General features: G+C 44.7%; 1 protein-coding gene across 1 annotated transcript in view; it reads right to left on the bottom strand.

The window, feature by feature from the left end:
* The window catches only part of CLSTN2 (calsyntenin 2), a 433,412-nt gene that overhangs the window by 34,272 nt on the left and 378,303 nt on the right, over positions 1-20,837 (bottom strand). Inside the window, exon 9 of the mRNA XM_064275381.1 lies at positions 13,919-14,081. Coding sequence (XP_064131451.1) covers positions 13,919-14,081 — 163 coding nt within the window. The remainder of the gene's footprint in view (positions 1-13,918; positions 14,082-20,837) is intronic.

Genomic DNA, 20,837 nt, shown 5'->3' with positions numbered 1-20,837 from the left:
AGGAGAAATAAGTAGCCCAAGGCCACACTGGTAGGAAGTGGGGAGGCGGGCCTACGGCGTGGGTAGATCCATACACGCACGGGACCAGCTGGTGCGTGCTATGGGCCCAGCAAGCCCAGATGACAGTGAGGCTGAGAGAAAGCCCACAGCAGTCCATCACCTACGCCCTCTCAACCCCTCACTCCACAGCTTCATCCTCCAAGGCCCACCTTTGTGACTCTCTAGGATACTAAGATATTTTCCTACACACTGTTCTCTCTCTGCAAAAAACATTCATGTTCTACATTTTTGACTCTAGCTTTCCAGATCTGTGATGTACCCTATTAATGACACAACTCCAGGAAATTGATTCAATTAGTGTTCTGCAATAGGAGGCCAACATAAAATCTGAAATATATTTGCACTCAGGAGTGGTTCAGATGTACAATTAAAATAAAAGGTAAATTGAAAGTCTCTTTTTAATATCTAGGGTGTCTGCATACATACACCACATGGCTCTGCTGTTAACATTTAGACATAAACCTCTCATGAATCATTTTAAGAAAAAAAAAAAAAAAAACCTGATTTCTTCCACAAAGAACCTTCTTTAAATGTCCGTGAGCATGATTTTGTATTCCTGAGGCCAGATCTGTGCCCATTTTTAAAGCATTTGGTGTATCCCTCGCCTTCTGTTAGTCTGTTAATTATAAGATGTGGACCACGTTCTCCAGGAATTTACATGTAGTTGAAGAACAAAAATATAGACACAGGGAAAGTAAAATAAAAATATAAGAGTAAATTGCAAGTACAAGAGACATTCTAAGGCAAGTGATACCATGTGTCCAACAGGTTAGAGGGAAAACATAATAGCCATCATTTCTTAGGTCCTGAAGACATGGCAGGCACCTTGGAAGAAAGACCTAGTGATCTGTTTCTGAAAAATCAGCCATTGAAAACCCTACTGAGCACCGTTCTACTCTGGCACACAGGGGGTCTCCATGAGTTGGAGTCGAGATGACAGCAACTAGCTAGATCCTTATGAGATAAGGAAAGATAATAGGTAGGGATCAGCATTTGGGGAAAAATTAAGAGGAAGAGAATCTGGCTTCTCCCAGACTAGGAGAATGATGCCCCCAACTGGGGGTGCTAGGGTGGGTGATGAGAAGGGATAAGACATCAGAGATTCAGAGAGAGTGCACCGGAAACCTGCTTCCTGGGCTGAGGCCTGGCAGGGCTGCGAGATGCCAGAGAGAGAATGCTGGCTTGGCACATCTAGGCAGATGGACCACAAATGGTCTTACAGAGAGAGCATGAGAAGCAGTGGAAATTTTTCTGTGTCCCTAATTCAGGCAAGGAAATACTAAGAGAGGTGCCAATCCTGAAGGACCAGTTGAGACCGAGGAGCGAAACAGGTGAAGACCATTTCAGTGGACACCTGCATGGACAGGAGGCCTGCTCAGCACCTTGGCACTGTATAAAGCATCACAATAAGGATATGGGAGAATTCCAGGTTTACTGGGCTAAATTGCCTCCACTCAGATGGAAAGGGGGCCTGAAATGAAAGTAAAAGATGGGTACAGAAAAAGTGATTTTTTTTGGGGGGGGGATTCAGATTCTTGCCTGCTATACTTACAGCTCCTTTTACAGATGAGGTTTTGAAAGTTACATAAATTGCCCGAGCCCACACAGCCACAAATTAGTCAAGTTTTAAACTCAGGTTTTACGTGGTCCCAAGCCTTTGCCGGCATATCCTACAATGAGATGAGGTGGGAGGGATCAAGGAGAATTTCTTGGAGGATGTAATAACTGGGCTGCTTTGTAAAGGTGGAAGGGACATTAGTGGTTCAGTGGTAGAATTCTTGCCTTCCATGCGGGAGACCCAGGTACGATTCCCAGCCAGCCAATGAACCTCATGTACAGCCACTGCCCATCTGTCAATGGAGGCCTGTGTGTTGCTGTGATGCTGAACAGGTTTCAGCAGAACTTCCAGACTAAGAGACCAGGAAGGGAGGCCTGGTGATATACTTCCAAAAACCAGGCAATGAAAACCCTGCGTATCACAACAGTCCGATCCTCGGCCGATCGTGGCGTTGGTGCGGGACCAGGCATTTTGTTCCATTGTGCATGTGGTTTCCATGTGGTCCATCTGCCCAGATAAAGGTTGGGACTGACGTGACACTTGGGGCCAATGTCCATTTATACTGGGTTTTGTGGGCACTTGCTGAAACCCTTTTTTTTTTTTTTTTTAAAAAAAAAAAAAAGGTTTCAGCAGCAACTCTAAATTATCAGTGTCAAGTTCACTGGGAAACACCGTTGTCTTGAAAAGCAGTAGTATTTAGCAAACATGATATAATGTAGCCTATCTCATTCTGGGAAACCCTGGTGGTGCAGTGGTTAAGAGCTATGGCTGCTAACCAAAAGGTCAGCTGTCCGATCCACCAGGTGCTCCTTGGAAACCCTGTGGGGCAGTTCCGCTCTGTCTTATAGGGTCGCTATGAGTTGGAATCGACTCTATGGCAATGGGTTTGGTGTTTTTATCTCATTCTGAGCCCCAGGGGTGCATCGGGAATGCAGAGCTGCATATCCACTGTGCCTCTGCTTTCTTTCATCTGAAGGCCGGGGCCCACCCACAATAGATACAACATTTGAATCAGTAATGCCCACTTTTCTCTAATGAAAAGATCTATGTAGTGTGAATATACTCAGTCTCCTCCCCTTGCAAAGTGTGTGCAGGACGCCGGCCTTTGCTGCTGTCCACAGCTACTTAGTCTGAGAAAACACATGGAAAGGAGGAGGGGGCCACGCTCCCCCTGGCTTGAGTTGGATCCTGCTCTGTGCATGGCTTGTTGATGGGGACGCCCCTCAATGAACACAATTTCATGGATGGTTGGGTATCAATTTTGAGCAATGCAAATGGCGAGGCCATCTGAAATCTCACTTTCACTCATTTCCTCATTCAGTGATGGGGGCACCCACAGAAAACAAAGACTAAGTGAAGTGTGTAGTAAACCCTCATGAGCTGCAGCTCTCAAACTCTGTTCACACAAGCCCGGGGGTGCTCATGCAGCTGCAGGTTGCAGGTGATTTGTGGAGACAGACATGGCCGCTGGCTGGGACACATCTCTAAGCAGTCTATGTCAGCCCTTCCCGATTTTGTGTATCTATCTCTCCAGGCTTTCCAGCCAACATTTAGATGGCACGTTCTAAGTGACTAAAATATACAACCTAGTGATGACCCGAAAAGTCAGTTCTCTGGGTTGAGGACTAATTCATGGAGTTGGAAGTGTCTTCGCATATCATCTAGGCTATCTCCTTCATTCTCCAAATGAGGAAGCTGAGGGGCAGAAAGGCAAGACTGTTCAAAGAGCCAGAGCAAATAAGCAGCAGCAATGAGGGTCCAGAATTCGCCTCTTCTGACTCCAAATTCAATCCTGCTCTCCCTCCCCACCAAACCATTCTGGCTGATGGCCATCTTCAGGCTTCAGCTTAACTTTTTCCAATCTGTGGAGGAAATGCCAAGGGAATTTGGGGAACTGACTTGACCCCATATTCCAAAATTCCCTGGTCTGTCTTGGCTGTGAAAATGCCACCTGATTTTATGTACCCCTAGAAGTCCTGATGGCTCAGTGGTAAGCACTTGGCTGCTAACCCAAAGGGGGGCAATTCTAATCCACTGCGGCTATGTGGGAGATAAGACCTGATGATCTGCTTCCATAAAGATTACAGCCTAGAAAACCCTACCTCCGGGTAGATGACTACCCTAGATAGGTACCTATATAGTTTGACCTACAGGGTTGCTATGAGTCAGAATAGACTTGATGGTACACAACAACAGCAGAAGCAGTGGTGGTCTAGCTAGCGTAATTAAGGGTGAGGGCTTTGGTGTCACAGACATGGGTTCAAATCCAGGCTCTATGTGACCTTCAGCCAGGTACCTGTATTCTGTATGTTTCAGTTTCCTCATCTGCAAAATGGGTATGTAGTCATGCCTGCCCCACTGGGTTGTTGGGAGGATGAAATGAGAACACATGTAAAGTGCTCAGCACAGTGCCTGGCGTATACTGAGAGCTAGTTATACTGGTAGAAGGTACCTAGGAACCCCAAGACAGGATTATATCATGTGAGTTTTCTCTGTCTCTCTTTTTGGTAGTCTCTTTCCCTTTTGCCCTCTAGTGTGTCTTTCAAAGAATCTAAAATGATACAGTTTTTGCTCCAAGACCCTTGTCAAGTTATCCAATTAATATAATCTTCAGGATAAAATACAGAATTAGAAGCATCACTCAGTTATACTGTGCTTCCAGACATGAATCATTGAATTTTAAAGCAATTTCATCTGGGTCATAATTAAACCAATACATCCCCACGTCAAATTGACTCCAGGGCCTAGAGCAATCTGTCCTTTATTTTATAAGACAGACAGTGCTAAGAGACACCCTGTTAGTCACCCCTCCATATATGTCAGACCATGAGCCACATACCTTTGTCAAAACAACCTCAAAAATGAGATGCAATTCAACAAACCTTAATTATCTACCTTCTTCCATAAAAAAAAAATAGGTGGTGCAAATGGTTAAGGGCTTGGCTGCTAACTGCAAGGTTGGTAGTTCAAACCCACCCAGAGGCACCTCAGAAAGAAGGCATGGCCATTTACTTCCAAAAAATCAGCCATTGAAAACCCTAAGGAGCACAGTTCTACTGTGCACATGGGGTCGTCACGGGTTGGAAATAACTCAGCACCAACTGGTTTGGTTTTGGTTTTGGTTTTCTAGCCCTAAAAGAGAGGGAAGGGAAGGAGAGGAGAATCTGTGAGGGCAGACAGTCCTTGTCCTGTACGAACTCATGACCTAGTAGGGGATAGAGACCTGTGTTAATAACTCCAACAGGACGTTTCCCAAAAAGGGCTCTGGGGACACTATTTCACGAAGAGAGGTGAAGTAAGTTTGGGGAATATAGGTATGTAAAGTCAAACGGGGTTCTTTACTGGTGGCCTTTTGAGGGCCTTTCATAAGCTAATGTGCATTGTGACTCTCCAGCGTGGTGGTATGGGGATGGTTGATGTAGCGTTTTTTTTCAAACTTGACCTTGGAATCCTGGTGGAGGGGCATCCTGTGGGACTGGAGCTTCATGAAGCCCCCCTTGGGAAACACCATTTGGAAGTCAGGCAGACTACTTTCTGCTAGTGTAGTACCTCTTTCTGCCACTGGCAGAGACCCTAGGGATGCAGAATAATTTCAACACAGACTTTATTAAGTGAAATTTGCACTAAATTAGACAAAGCTTATTAAGTGAAGGGTTGTACTCCAAGTCTCTGCACTAATGTTAGTATCTGACAGAAAAATGACCTGAAAATATACAGAGGATCACAGGAGCATATATAATTCCCTATATCTGAGGATCCTACACTATTTGATTACTGTAACTCTCAGGGGTTATTTCTGCCCTTTTATCTTTTTTATTGACTATTTCTTTCCTTTGCTCTTTCCAAAAGCCACAAGTACGGATTCTGTATGTCATTTAACAGGGTCTGATTTTTAGAACCATCCTCTTTTCCATCTCTTGCTGGCTTATTTGTTAAGCAGAGGATAGGACTCAGCAAGACCAGAAGCCAGGGTAGAAGTGCTCCTTATCCAAGGCCAGGGGGCATCACAGTCAGAAGTAGGAGAACTGGACACTGGAGGAATGCCAAGGTTGAGAACACTGCAGTAGAGGGATAAGGTAACTCTGGGGGAAAAGTCTCATGGAGGGAACCCAGTGAAGAGATCCACCAAGAACAGATGAGGACTGAGCAAGGGGTAGGGTGGTGGCTTCTTGAGTGAGCGACTAGAACTGTGTTTCTTCAAACAAGATTAGCCATTTCATCAAAAGAATGACTGCCCAGGTGCCTAACGCAAAATAGGTAAAATAGAACTGCTCTGACTGTAGTGTCGGTGGGCAGGTGCTCTGGATTCCCACCTGCTAGAGTCCCCTGCAACAATGGGCTCAAACATTGTGAGGATGGCACAGGACTGGGCAGTGTTTTGTTCTGTTGTACATAGGGTCGCTATGGGTTGGAACGGACTCACTGGCATCTAACAACAACCCACCAGCACAGAGACCCCTACAGCAGCCACTGGGGCATCTTCCTGAAACCCCAGGAGCTCCCCAAGGCACCAGTCTGGAGCGATCTGCAGCCTTCCTGACTCATTTCCATGGACAGCTGGGTTACTGTTCCTGAGTGGCTGGGCCCAGTTCAGAGGGCTGGTGAAGCAGTTGTGAGTGTATAATTTTTATTATTTATGAATAGAACTTGGATTTTTATTCTCAGGAATAACATAAGTAGGAAATCTAAGGAAAAGAAAGAATTGACACAGTCATTTAAATGATCTTCTTCCATGTCATGACCCATAGAGAGACACCACCACCATTGGTTGCTGTCAGGTCGACTCTGACTTATGGTGACCTCGTGTGTGTCAGAGTAGAACCGTGATCCACAGTGTCCTCAATGGCTGATTTTGGGGAAGTAGATTGCCAGACCTGCCTTCTGAGGAGCCTTTAGATAGACTTGAACCTCCAATCTTTTGGTCAGCAGCTGAGCTCATTCACCACTGGCATTACCCAGGGACTCCAAGGAACCTGGTGTTTGTCTAAAGGCAGCAGTTTCTGAGTCAGTCAGCACAGACTGAGTTGCCGCCATGTGAGAAGGTCAGATTCCATCCTGAGAGTATTGTGATACTCCCAAATACACAAATGATGGAAGGTAGTGTCTGTGGTCCATACAGAGGAAGCAGAACTCTTGTGATGTGAGGCCCATCCTGATTGCAAAGTCTTTCCCTACAATTAAGATACACTGCTTGCTCTAGGCCTTACTAGCAACTATTCTTACGTGTAAATGAAGTCTCAATTTTTTTTTTTTTAATGACTGGAAAAAATACTAACAAAAATGAAATACCACTGATTACTTCAGCTTTCAATTTGGCTAACAGGACACGCTAGGGTAACTGGGGCTGCAGAACACTGCCCAGTGACAGGGCTGGAGTCAATTCCTGGGAGAGCCCAATAAGCAGCTGCTAGCAAATCATTTTCTATTCCCATCGTTTCACCCCAGTTGGAAATTTCACAAATGGAAATCGGTTTCTTTGTCAACTTCAAAAGCACCTGAGAAGCTCCCCACAATTTCCAGCCCAGAGGCAATTTGAGGTACACACAGAGGGCTTATAATACAGAGATATATGGATTTCAGAAGGTTTGGAGCCCTGGTGCCACAGCGGTTAAGTGCTATGGCTGCTAACCAAAAGGCTGGAAGTTTGAATCTGCCAGCCACTCCTTAGAAACCCTATGGGGCAGTTCAACTCTGTCCTATAGGGTTACTAGGAGTCAGAATCGACTGGATGACATTTTTTTTTCCCCCCAGAAGATTTAGGGACATACAGAGATAAGGGATGTATTACAGGCCATTAATTTCACAGTGCCATGGCCTATTGGAAGATCTTTTGATGTCTCCATTCAAGGCAAAAGACCTGGATCCAAGGAGGATATAAGTATTTATGGGAGTCCAAGCTTCTTAACAAGGAATATGTGTCCTATGGTCTGGTCTCAACTCCTTTCTCCAGCCTCTTCTCTACTCATTCTGGTCCATGTACCTTCCAGTGATAAGGGACCTTGGGCACATCTTGAGCACAGCCTTTTATGTTAATTGTCTCTGCCATATAGTATAATATTGCATCCTTTACCTTCTTAGTGAACTCTTAGGCACCCTACAAAGCCCAGTTTTAAGAATTTTCTCCTTTGCAGAAAAGTTGCCAATGAGTTGTCTTTCCTCTTATGGAAAATACTCAAATCTTCACCATGGCCAAAAATTCTCTGCATGACAAGGTTCCTGCCTACTTCTCTAGTTCCATCTTCCAATACATGTCTCCTGACTATTCTCCAGCTTCACTGACCTTCTTTTTGTCTCATGGGTGGATCTTCAAGGGCAGAGTCTGTGTGCAAGGGTTAGCCATGGGGGGAAGGAGAAAAGTCAGTACATGCAAAGAGCCATGGGAAATGTGGGAGCCATGAGAACCATGGGAAACCTGGAATCACAGACGCCAGAGTGTGCCAAGGTCTTGCAGATTGTCTGCAGTGTTGGGCTTAGGTGAAAGGAACAGAGAAGGGGGTAGAGGAGAGAACCAGTGGATGTTTTATACCTTACACATCCGTTCAACAGGAACACGCCAAGCACATTCCATGGGCGCAGCACCTAATGCTTATAATAACCTTATGAAGTAGGTATTGCTATTATTTTATAGATTAAAAAAAAAGAAGAAGCAGCTCAGAAAAGTTAAGCATCCTGTTGGGTCCACACGCCTAGTAAGTGGCAGAGCTGGAATTCAACTCATATTTAAAATTTTCTGACTCCAGTGCCTAAACTTTCTTTCATTGTTTTATGGAGGGTCACAGGAGGTATATGGCAGGAGGAAATCAGAGCTCCTAATTTTTTTTAATCACAGAGCTTTCAAGTATCTCCAGGGGTAAAGGATTTTTAGCATTTGTATTAATATGCATCAGCTCCTGCATTTCCCCAAACATATAATTACATCAAAAAATGATCAACCAACAACACAGGGCAGTGAGCCAGTGAAAAGAGTGTAGATTTTGGAAGTGTGGGGTGGGGCAGATTGAGCTGGGTGACGTTAGGTAAGCTATTTTACCTCTCAGAGCCTTAGCTTCCTTATCTATAAATTGGGCCTAATGACACTTTCTTACAGGACTGTAAACACTCCCACATATATGAAGGGCCCTATTGCAACACTGGATCTTAAAGCTTTAACCAGGAAGTGACGTATGGTACTTCCACTCACATTTCATTGGCCAATGCAAGTCACATGGCCACATCTAACTCCAAGGGTGTAGAAAAGAGCAGTCCTAGCATATACCTGGAATGAGAGCCAGAAATATTCTGTGAATGCCTTAATGACCACCACATTCATTTAGAGTAAATATATATTTATACTTTTGTTTAACATTTGGAAAGTGTTTTTGTGAAATAGCTTTAAAATAAATTATAATCATTTATATAATATTAGAGCTGCTATTTATGGAGCAACAATGCTGCCTTCAGATGTGGCCAAGGAGAATACTGGGGAAGGAAACACCTCTCAGAATGGAGCCAAAGGTCACAACAAACACTTGCCCTCTAGTGACCTTTACAACATCTGCCGGAAGGGATTTCAGAATTGCTGTGGACCAATGACAGCTATATTTCTCTCATTCTTCTGCTGCTTAGTGGAAGTGTTTGTGTGGTTATTCTTCCTGGTTCCACTGTTGTGTAGCGTGTGTGTGTGTTGACGGGAATGGTGGTTGTGGTGGCAAGTAACTCTATTAACGTATCAGTCTCCAGATCAAGTGGAGCACATCTGGGCTGGATGTAGAGCCTGAGCATCTCACCCTGAAGAAGAGATCACAGGTCATGGGGAATCACCCAGAGAGCTGGACTTTGAGCTTGGAGCCAGTACCAGATGGAACTTTTGAGTTGTCTCAATTAGGGAAGGGCTAGGTGATGACCTGTTGGGCACACTGGTGTTCATCAGTGTTATACATCAAAATGTCTTTAGTTCTTCTTCTAGACATCACTGTAGGCTTCACATCCCTGGCTTGTTGGACTTAAGTGTGGCCATTTGATTTGCTTTGGCTAGGAAAATGTGAATAAAATTATTGGCATCAGTTCTGGGTGGAACTTGAAGAGCTTGTGCACAATTCTCCATGCTTTCTCTTTCTTCTTCCTCAGTACCCAGCAATGTGGCTGCTCTGTCTGCTTAGATCCCAGAGTGGGGACAAACCAGGGCAGAGCCCTCAGTGATTTGTTTTAAGTGACTAAGGATTGGAGCTAGTTTATTACTGCAGCACACCTTAGCCTATTCCGACAGATCTGAAGAGATCATCTTAATTCTTTATAAAATCAATTTTTATTTTGGTGGGATGAATTCCCTGCCCAGTAGGCATGTAACTGGGGAAGCAGTGGTTGTAGCTGGCATTGTAGAGATGGGGGCAGGCTGCAGTTGTAGATTGAGATAATAAGGATCCAGATGTGGTCTCTGAGGGCCTCAAAGGAACAATCACGGTAACGTTCATAATGAGGACATGACTAGGGCCATCTTATGGACATTGTTAGGTCCTTAGGTGGTAGAAATGGTTTGCACTCAACTGCTAACCTACAGGTTGGCAGTTTGAAGCCACCCAGTAGTACTGTGGGAGAAAAGGCTGGCATTCCATTAAAATTACGGCTAAGAAAACTCTATGAAGCAACTCTACTCTGTAACACATAGGGTCACCATGAGTTGGAATTGACTCTAGGGCAACTTACAATAACAACATGGACATTATTATAGATTGAATTGTGTCCCTCAAAAATACGTGTTGGAATCCTGACCCCTATACCTGTGTATGCAATCCCATTTAGAAATAGGGTTTGTCAAGGCCGGCATTAATCCAAAAAACACAAAATAATAAATGTTGGAGAGGTTGTGGAGAGACTAGAACTCTTATACACTGCTGGGGGGAAATGTAAAATGGAACAACCACTTTGGAAATCGATTTGGTGCTTCCTTAAAAAGCTAGAAATAGAACTACCATACGATCCAGCAATCTCACTCCTCGGAATATATCCTAGAGAAATAAGAGCCTTTACACAAACATATATATATATATATATATATATATATATGCACATCTATGTTCACTGCAGCACTGTTTACAATAGCAAAAAGATGGAAGCAACCAAGGTGCCCATCAATGGATGAATGGATAAATAAATTATGGTATAATCACACACACATCGATAAAGAACAATGATGAATCTGCGAAACATTTCATAACATGGAGGAATCTGGAAGGCATTATGCTGAGTGAAATTAGTCAGCTGCAAAAGGACAAACATTGTATGAGACCACTATTATAAGAACTCAAGAAATAGTTTAAACATAGAAGAAAATATTCTTTGATGGTTACCAGGGTGGGGAGGGAGGGAGGGAGAGGGGTATTCACTAATTAGTAGACAAGAACTATTTTAGGTGAAGGGAAAGACAGCACACAATACAGGAGAGGTCAGCACAACTGGACTAAACCAAAAGCAAAGAAATTTCCTGAATAAACCGAACAATTCGAAGATCAGAGTAGCAGGGGCAGGGGTCTGGGGACCATGGTTTCAGGGGACATCTAGGTCAATTAGCATAATAAAATCTATTAAGAAAACATTGTGCATCTCACATTGGTGAGTGACATCTGGGGTCTTAAATGCTAGCAAGTGGCCATCTAAGATGCATCAATTGGCTTCAACCCAACCCACCTGGAGCAAAGGAGAATGAACACCAAAGACAAGGTAATTATGAGCCCAAGAGACAGAAAGGGCCACATAAATCAGAGACTACATCAGCCTGAGACCAGAAGAACTAGACGGTGCCTGGCTACAACTGATGACTGCCCTGCCAGGGAACACAACAGGGAATCCCAGATGGCGCAGGACAGCAGTTGGATGCAGACCTCAAATTCTCTTAAGAAGACCAGACTTAATTGACTGAGACTAGAAGGACTCTGGAGGTCACAGCCCCCAGACCTTCTGTTAGCCTAAGACTGGAACCATTCCCAAACCTAACTCTTCAGACAGGGATAGGACTGGACTATAAGATAGAAAATGATACTGGTGAGGACTGAGCTTCTTGGCTCAAGTAGACACATGAGACTATGTGGGCAGCTCCTGTCTGGAGGGGAGATGAAAGGGCAAAGGGGGACAGAAGCTGGCTGAATGGACATGGGGAATACAGGGTGGAGAGAGGGAGCAAGCTGTCTCATTGGGGGAGAGCAACTAGGAGTATATAAAAAAAAATTTTTTTTTCAAGGTGTATATAAATTTTTGTATGAGAGACTGACTTATAAACTTTCACTTAAAGCTTAAAAAAAAATGTGTTGGAATCCAAACCCCTATACCTGCATATGTAATCCCATTTACAAACAGGGGTTTCTTTGTTATGTAAATGAGACCACATCAATGTAGGGTCTGTTTTAAACCTAATTGTTTTTGAGATCTAAAAAGAGCAGATTAAGCACAGAAACAAGCAAGCAGACACAGAGGGAAGACAGATAGAGGCAGATGAACCTACCAGCCCAGGAACACCAAGGACTGCTGGCTACTAGAAGTTGAAAGAGACAAAGAAGGACCTCTCCCTGATTTTGGACTTCTAGCCTCCTCAACTGTGAGAAAATAAATTTCTGTTCTTTAAAGCCACCTACTTGTGGTACTTCTGTTACAGCAACACTAGGAGACCAAGACAGTCATTATGCAGGCTATGTTCCATCATAACAGCCACAGGCTAGCTGTGGTGTCTGGCTGAAGTATCAAGCCACACTAGAGAGCCATTACTTTTAGCACAGCTGTGTTCAGCTGTTAATGATTCCTGCGCAACCTCTCAATCAGTGCACTGCTATACTAGTTAGTTTCATGGACTCTTGCCAGATGACATGGTCACCCTTTCCTGTTACCCTGGGGAAGCCCAAGATACTGACGGAGCTCTCATCACCAAGTTCTATGAAAATGTTTAATGAACTTTTTACTATCACATGACACATGTCAGATGTCAAGTAAGTGACCTCAGCTAGCTAAAAAACACATTCTCTTCCCTGACTTGTTCATGCTTTATTTCCTCCCTGAGTTTTATCTGTAGTGCTCCCAGGGCTGTACTATATGCACTTTTTTCCATTTTCTCATGCACAGGACTCACTATTTGTCCGAACCCAGAGCAGCTGGTGTTTGGCCTAGTTCACTCCTGGGTTAGCTAGCTCTCTGAAGGCATATTCTTATACTGCAGACCACCTCCCCCTGAATTCCGCACGCCGAATGATCAAAGTCACAAATTCTAGTAGCTTTCATAGAATCCATCAAGATGAGGTTGGTTTATATCTCAAAGTACTAATCTGCTTTTTTGGGGAACATTTTCCTCCCCATCTGCTCTTTAAAGCATCCCCAGCCCTTAAGGTAGCAGAAACAAAGACTTGGAAGAGAGACAGAAAGGTTCCATACAAGCTTGGAGAGCCACTGTTCCTGTGTCCAAAGAGGAGATCAGCCTGGGTTTGAGGGATTGTAAGAGAGACTACGACAGAGGAAGGGAGGAGGGAGCAGAGACCTTCAAGTGGGGATGTGGGGATGTAACACAGAAGCTCAGTCCTTAGAGACCATGGGAAGGGCAGAGCTGAGCTGACCTTGAGAGTGGCCTCCATGGACTCACGGACTATGCACAACCTGCCCCCCACAGTCCTGGGCATTTGTGAGTCCCCTGAACGGAAGGGTGGGCTGGGGCCTTCGACAGCCTGTGTGGGAAACATGGAGGGAAAACCTTGGCTCCTGACCAAAGTGGAGCTCAACAGAGCCAACTGGGAATTTTGATATAAGAGTCTATGTTCAGCTTTTTCTCTATATATCTCCAGTTTGGAACAGAATAAGGTTCCAGAAAAATGAAAGGCATTAGTAACTCAGAGACAACCATGAAACTGCTCATGTTGATCTAAAAGTCTGGTCTCAAGTCAAGCGCTTTATCATTGCACAGGTTTAGTGTCTGGACTAATAAATTTTTTTATAAGTCCTACTTTATTGGTACCAGTTGCTGTCAAGTCAGCTTCAGCTCATGGAGACCCCTGGCGTATCACAGTAGAACGGTGCTCTATAAGGTTTTCAGTGGCTAATATTTCAGATGTAGATTGCTAGGCCTTTCTTCTGAGAAGACTCTGGTGGATCAGAACCTCCAACCTTTTGGTTAGCAGCTGAGCACGTTAACCATTTGCACCATCCAGATACTCTACTTTTTAAGCAAGGAAGAGTAGTTGTCACACCACATGCTTTTCATTTTTCTAAGTATCTTTCATGGAATGTACACGGATAGGTCAGGTCAGGGAGAAGGGCTTGAGTTAGGTCCCCTGTCCTTGACAGTCTTACCTTGCCAACAAGCACCGACTGTCAGTTGCATGGCTATGTGAGATGGATGAATGGGCCAATCGTTGGTCACCAGGTACGGTTCATATGTTGCTCCATCCATGTATAAGGTTACCACTGGAAACTCCACATTGATGACATAGTAATGCCACTCCTTGTCACAAATCTAATGAAAAGAGAAGAAACATTCAAAATTGAATGTGTGATGCAAAACCAAACAGACTTGCATTTTAATTTTAAGAGGAAGAAAAGACATTTCGGGTCAACAGTTTTTCCCGCAAAGAACTCAATGAATGTAATGGTTGACACAAGCTGAGATTAGAGATGTTCCATCATGGAATATGATGGGGTAAACCATGGGGAAGAAGAACACCTGAGGATCCAATCATGGGGCATATATTTGATTCTGGCCAGGTGATCTCGGTCACATAATTACCAACTTGGCTTGGCTGACAAGCTCTTAGTGAGTAGGTGGGGTGTCAGCTTAAATTTGCTTTGTATGGAACTTCGCTTACTTCTTTGGTTGAGAAAAGCATTAAGTTGAAAATATTTTTCTAAGTTTGGGGATAGATGGAGCTGTAAAAAAAAAAACAAAGGTGCTAGATTGAAAGTAGGAATGAAGATGAGAAGGAGGAGAGGAGGAAAGGAAGGGGAAAGAAGGAAATGCAAAAGAAGGGGATCAGGAGTTAAACCAACCGAAAAACCAAATGCGTTGCTGTTGAGTTGATTCCTACTCATACTGGCCCTATAGGACAGAGTACAACTGCTCCATAGGATTTCCAAGGTGCGGCTGCTGGATTCGAACTGCCCACCTTTTGGTTAGCATCCAAGCTCTTAACCACTGCACCACAGAAGTGGTAAAAGAGAAGGCAACGAGCATAGGAAAAAGAAGAAAGAGATGCAGAAGAATAGGAACCTCCCGTTCTTTTGTCTATATTTTAAGGGTTGCCAGAGAAGCTGGTATAAAATCATGGCCTCTTCAACTCAAGCAAAGTGAACCCTGAGGAGGTAGCCTTCTCAGCAGATCTCAGCTCTGCCCTTCCCCCCATACCTGCGGAGGTAGAGAAGGGTCATACATGACTTCCATGGGCCCGGACTCTGTGTGGACCACTATAACACACAAGTCCTCTCACAACCTTTTGCACCCCAGATGTCTGGTCTTAGGGCTGGGAACCAAAGGCAAACCTTATGGATTGGTAGAGATGTTGGAGGGCTAGGTGGACTCAGAATTCCTGACCTCAGGGACTAAACCCATAAAGCATGATTCAAAACAGGAACCAAACCTGGCATGCAAAGGAGACAGGAAGTATAAAAGGTGGCAAGACTGGGGAATGGAGCCACCACCCCTCCAATCCCCTAAGCAAGTATCTGGGAGTCACACTGGATTCTCTCTCCCTCACATTCCCTCCTCCCCCTCTAATCCCTCTGCACCCTGTGGTGTCCACCTCTAAAGTGTCTCTCATTTGCATCCTCTTGTCTCCATCATCCCTGCTATCTGTGGCAGGGAAGACAGATGAGTTGGCATGAAGGTGACCCCAAGGCAAGGGCATCAAAGCCCTCCCCCCTCCCCCCTCCCACTCTGGATTAAATGTTCTGTTTCTCATGAATAGATAACACTAACAGGGATGCTAAATGATCTTTCTCCTTTCATTTTGGAATAATAATTTTTTCCTTAATGTTCGTTTTATTTTGTCCTGTCTCATGTCTCGGAAAATTGCTCTTTTTGAAGCCCATTAGTCTGATAAAGGCTGATAAATATTTTAGGGGACCTTGGAAAGTAAGCAGGAGGGTCCAAGCAGATCACTCCAAAGTCCTGCTACACTCAGTGAGAGGGACTGACCAGTTCACACTCCCTTCCTGGACCCACCTGGGTGCAGGGCTCTGGGGCTGGGCTTGTGACTGAAGTGGGGTGACCCAGGTGTATAGGGATGGCACAAAGGAAGACCTGAAGACTGAGTCTAGGGAGATGGAAAAGTAGGGAATTAAGGAAGGTATCTGAATGAAATGCCCAATCCAAGGAGGCCTAGTACTCGCTGGACTTTGGGTTTGCCATTAAGGATAGCCAGGAAGCAAAGGGATCCTGGGATATGGTCCACGAGACAGACCCTGGGGGTGTTTCTGGAGGCATCTTGAAACCTTTGACCAGGCCCAGGGTGGGGAGGGGAGATGGTGGGTAGGTAGTCAGAGTCAGGGTGACAGTGCTATGACCCTGACCATGCCCACGTCCTACAGAATATAGGCAGAGCACTGAGAGCCACACCTACAGCACTCAGGAATGTCCTGCTCTCAGTCGCCACCCTGAAAGCAGCCTTCCTCTCTGATGTGCCTGGCATGTTGCTTCTGTGGATGCTACCTTATAGCATTCCTAGTCTGCTCCAGGTGGATGGACAGTGACCCTTTGGCTCCTTTTTTTCATAACACTAACTGCATTCTGAAAGTGAAGAGGACTTGAAGCACTTATTGATGAAGACCAAAGACTACAGCCTTCAGTGTGGATTACAACTAACATAAAGAAAACAAAAATCCTCACAACTGGACCAACAAGCAACATCATGATAAACAGAGAAAAGATTGAACCTGTCAAGGGTTTCATTTTACTTGGATTCACAACCAACGCCTACGGAAGCAACAGTTGATAAATCAAATGACGCATTACATTGGGCAAATCTGCTGCAAAAGACCTCTTTGAAGTGTTAAAAAGCAAAGATGTCACTTTAAGGACTAAGATGTGCCTGATCCAAGCCATGATGTTTTCAATCTTCTCATATGCATTCAAAAGCTGGACAATGAATAAAGAAGACCAAAGAAGAACTGATGCCTTTGAATTACGGCGTGGGCAAAGAATATCAAAAATACCATGGACTGCCAAAAGAATGAACAAATCTGTCTTGGAAGAAGTACAGCCAGAATGCTGCTTAGAAGCAAGGATGGCAAGACTTCATCTCACATACTTTGGACACGTCATCAGGAGAGACCAGTCCCTGGGGAAGGACATCATGCTTGGTAAAGTAGAGGGTCAGCAAAAACAGAGGAAGACTCTCAAAAAGATGGATTGACACAGTGGCTGCAACAATTGGCTCAAGGATAACAACAATTGTGAGGATGGTGCAGGACCAGGAAATGTTTCATTCTGTTGTACAACATAGGGTTGCTATGAGTTGGAACAGACTTGACGGCACACAACAACAACAACTGCATTTATGAGGTGCCTGGGTGGCACAAATGTTTAAGTGCTCGACTACTAGCTGAAAAGTTGGCAGCTCAAACCCACCCAGAGGTGCCTCGGAAGAAAGGCCTGGCAGTTAGCTTTCAAAAGATCACAACCTTGAAAACCCCATGGAGCACAGTTCTGCTCTGCACATGCAGGGTCACAATGAGTCAGAATCGACTCGATGGCAACTAGCAACAACAACAACATTGCATTTTTGTAGGACAAAAGAAAATCCTAATCCTAGTGCTGTCGAGTCGATTCCGACTCATAGAGACCCTATAAGAAGCAGCCAAATAATTCTATAATCCAACGGCAACAATAACCTCTCTCAATATTGCAGTATTTTCTTAGGTACTCCCCCCCAAGTTTTTCTCAAGTGTGCAGAGTTGAACAGCCGCCCCTGTGATGCTCCATACTGAAACAGTGACTCTGTTGAGTCTTCTTCTTGGGGGTTTCCTGTTCTCATTAGCACATCCAAGGCTCTGAGAAGCTTCAAAGTGTATTTGACAACTTTCCAACCTTGCTGGTAAATGGAACTTTCCTATTTATAGCATCCCTATGAACATCCTGTGAGACAACAGTTGGAAAAGATCTATTTGGATCACACTGTAAACACAATTTGAAAGTTTGCATGTTTCACTTAACATGAACATTAAAATGCCTCTCAAACTTCATTTTAAAAGGCTGCATAATATGGGTGTACTATAATACATTTGATGATGATGCTGAGAGCTGCAGTCAAGTAGACCCCGACTCATGGTGACCTTATATACACCAGAATGAAATATCGCTCAGTCCTGCGTCATCCTCACAATTGATGGCATGTTTGACTCCATTGTTGTGACTCTTGTATCAATCCATCTCACCGAGGTTCTGCCTTGCCTTCCCTGGCCCTCTACTTCACCAAACAATGTCTCCCTCCAGCAAATGATCCCTCCTGATGACATGTCCAAAGGTAGCGAGTCAGGCAGCATTCTGTTGTGATCCATAAGGTTTTCATTGGCTAATTTTCGGAAGTAGATCAGCAGGTCTTTTCTTCTTACCCTGCTTAGTCTGGAAGCTCCGCTGAAACCTGTCTACCATGGGTGACCCTGCTGGTATGTGAATTACCAGTGGCATAGCTTCCAGCATAACTGCACTATGCAAGCCATCACAATATGCCAGACGGACAGAAGGTGGTTGCGGTACAATGAATTACTTAATGTGGGCCTTCTGGCCATGGTCTTAGTGACTCACACACAGCAATTGGGTGGGACTGTGCAAGTGAGGTAATTGTGGCCCACCAAGGGAATTGGTCAGTTTTGCCATCCTGCTAGGCTTAAAATGAGCCATCCTAGCAGTGGGAAGAGAGAATCTCACCACCAGCAAGGAGCAGAGTGTGTCCTTTGAACCCAGGATCCCTGCACTGAGAAGCTCCTGGAACCAGAAGACACAGAGCAAGAGACAGAGAGAGACGGAGAGAGAGAGAGAGAGCTGTAACACTGAAGACGGTAAGAAGCAGTGGCAGAGAAATGTTGGCAGAAGAGACCAGCAAGAGGCAGCATGCTGGGCTTCCTAGCCCATGGAGCGAGAAAGCTGAGTGCCTCTGCGAAGGAGGCTTGCTGGAGAAGTAGGGTCCTCTGGGTACTTGGTGAAGCTAGGTTTGCTGAGTCACAGAGCTAGAGCTGAGAGCTGTCTGGCCAAGGCTTACTGGCAGAGTAAGTCAGGGCAGTTATTGGCAGAGCTAAAGGAACTTTGTAATACTTGCCTGAGCAGGGCGGAGGCGAGGGCCAGTGAGAGGCGTGCCTGTGGGCACAGCTGAAAAGAGGCTGTCCTGATGGAAGAATTGTATCTTGAGCATTCTTGAACCTGAATTGTAACCTGTTACTTCCCTAGTAAACCCCATAATCGTGAGTATTGTCTGTGAGGTCTGCAGGGCCATTGCAATGAACCATCAAACCCAGTAGGGAAGTAGGCAGTGCTGTGGGAGGAAGAGTTGGTGTCAGAATTGGTAAAAATGGCGGAGAGAGGAGGCATGTCTGACCACTGCCTCATAGGAGTCAGCCTTGGGCTGTTTATTTTGTTTCTCCCTCCCCCTCGTGAAGTTAGAGGAGGTCAGATGCCTCGCTCACACCATTTTTACAGTGGTGGGGATAATATACTTAACCACTAAAAAAACCCCTCATTATCAGCCATTTACTATGTACCAGCTACTAGAAATGATGCTGTAATGAATATTTTTGTGCATCAATGTTTGGCTGTTTCTGATTATATCCTTAGGAAATATTCCTCAGAATGGAATCACTGGTCAAAGAGTAAGGATATTTTTAAAGCTCTTGATACATATTGTCAATTTATTTTTTTTCTGCAAGAAATTGTCTCTTTACACTCCTACCAGCAGAGTGCGAGAGTGCTCACAGACCACACCCTCACTTCATTGAGTATTAAGAATGCGAACTCCTGGCAATTTGAAAGGGGATACATTTTTATCTCATTTTAGTATGGGTCGCAAAAGATAGTAAGATTTAAACTCTCCAAGATAGATAGGGAGGACATTCTGGGAATGGGAAACAGCCGGAGCTAAGACTCAGAGGTGGGAATGATTGGGAACTTCCCCAGTTACCTTCCCAATGGGCATCCAAACAGGTTTTCCCCTCATACTCAGGCTTATGCCTGTAGACTTCCTGCACTATATAATCTATGACCACAGCTAAAGGAAATGCCTAATTATGGCTTCACAGACGTGGATCTATGGTCATGAAGAGACCCACATTAACCCTCTGTTGGAGCTGCAGGGACACACTGTAATTGAAAAATGATCAAACCAGGGGCAGGAAAAATAAATATGTCAAAGGAAGAAGGAAATTATGCAAAGTGACCTTTCCTCGGGGGAGAAAAGAACTTTCATTCCTGAGCTGTTCGTGAATCATGGTGAACCCATGGGCACCAAGCGTGAGAAGATGCCCAAGGCCTTAGTGAGACCAGACACACTTAGCTCTCTGAAAACCTGAAGATGTGTTCTCCAGGTGGGCAGTTGTGGCTGCCGTTCAGTTGGTGAGAGAATAGAGACCAAAGACCCAGGGCAAATGCTGAGAAAAGGCAGCAGGGACAAAGCCAAGGAGGTCTGAGTTAGGAGTAGGCTGGTGCTCCAGGGCCAGAGAAGGCTCTCCTGACAGTAGGAGATCAGGTGAGAACTTCTCTATGTAGGCTGCTGACATACTCATCCAAATGCCATTTCAAAAATACCAATAAATCAAGTATTTTTGAACGTAACTATTCAATGTAAGATATGTTTACCTACCAACTACTATGTGGCAGGCAGTGCTAGGGGCTTGAAGAGATGCAGCCCTTACAAGTTGAATCCTTTCCTGTCAAGACTTTCAGTCTGGTGGACTATCAAGTGCACAAAAGGCTCAAATGTAATGAGAATTGAGTTGAGTGTCATAGACCAGGTACAAAGCACTGGGAGAACTCAGAGACTGGAGCGATTACTTCTGGCTGGGAGGAGGTGGCTTTTAGGGTGGATATTGAAGGGCTGTTAAGGATCTCTGGGAGCGCAATGGTTAAGTGCTCAGCTGCTCGAATCTACCCAGCACTGTGTGGGAGAAAGATGTGGCAAGTCTGCTTCTGTAAAGATTACAACCTTGGAAGCCCTATGGGGTAGTTCTATTCTGTCCTATAGGGTCACTATGAGTCAGAATGGACTTAATGGCAACGGGTTTGGTTTTTTCG

Source organism: Loxodonta africana, chromosome 23, assembly GCF_030014295.1.
Source record: "Loxodonta africana isolate mLoxAfr1 chromosome 23, mLoxAfr1.hap2, whole genome shotgun sequence".
Classification (NCBI taxonomy): Eukaryota; Metazoa; Chordata; class Mammalia; order Proboscidea; family Elephantidae; genus Loxodonta; species Loxodonta africana.
This window is presented reverse-complemented; position numbering and strand designations above follow the sequence as displayed.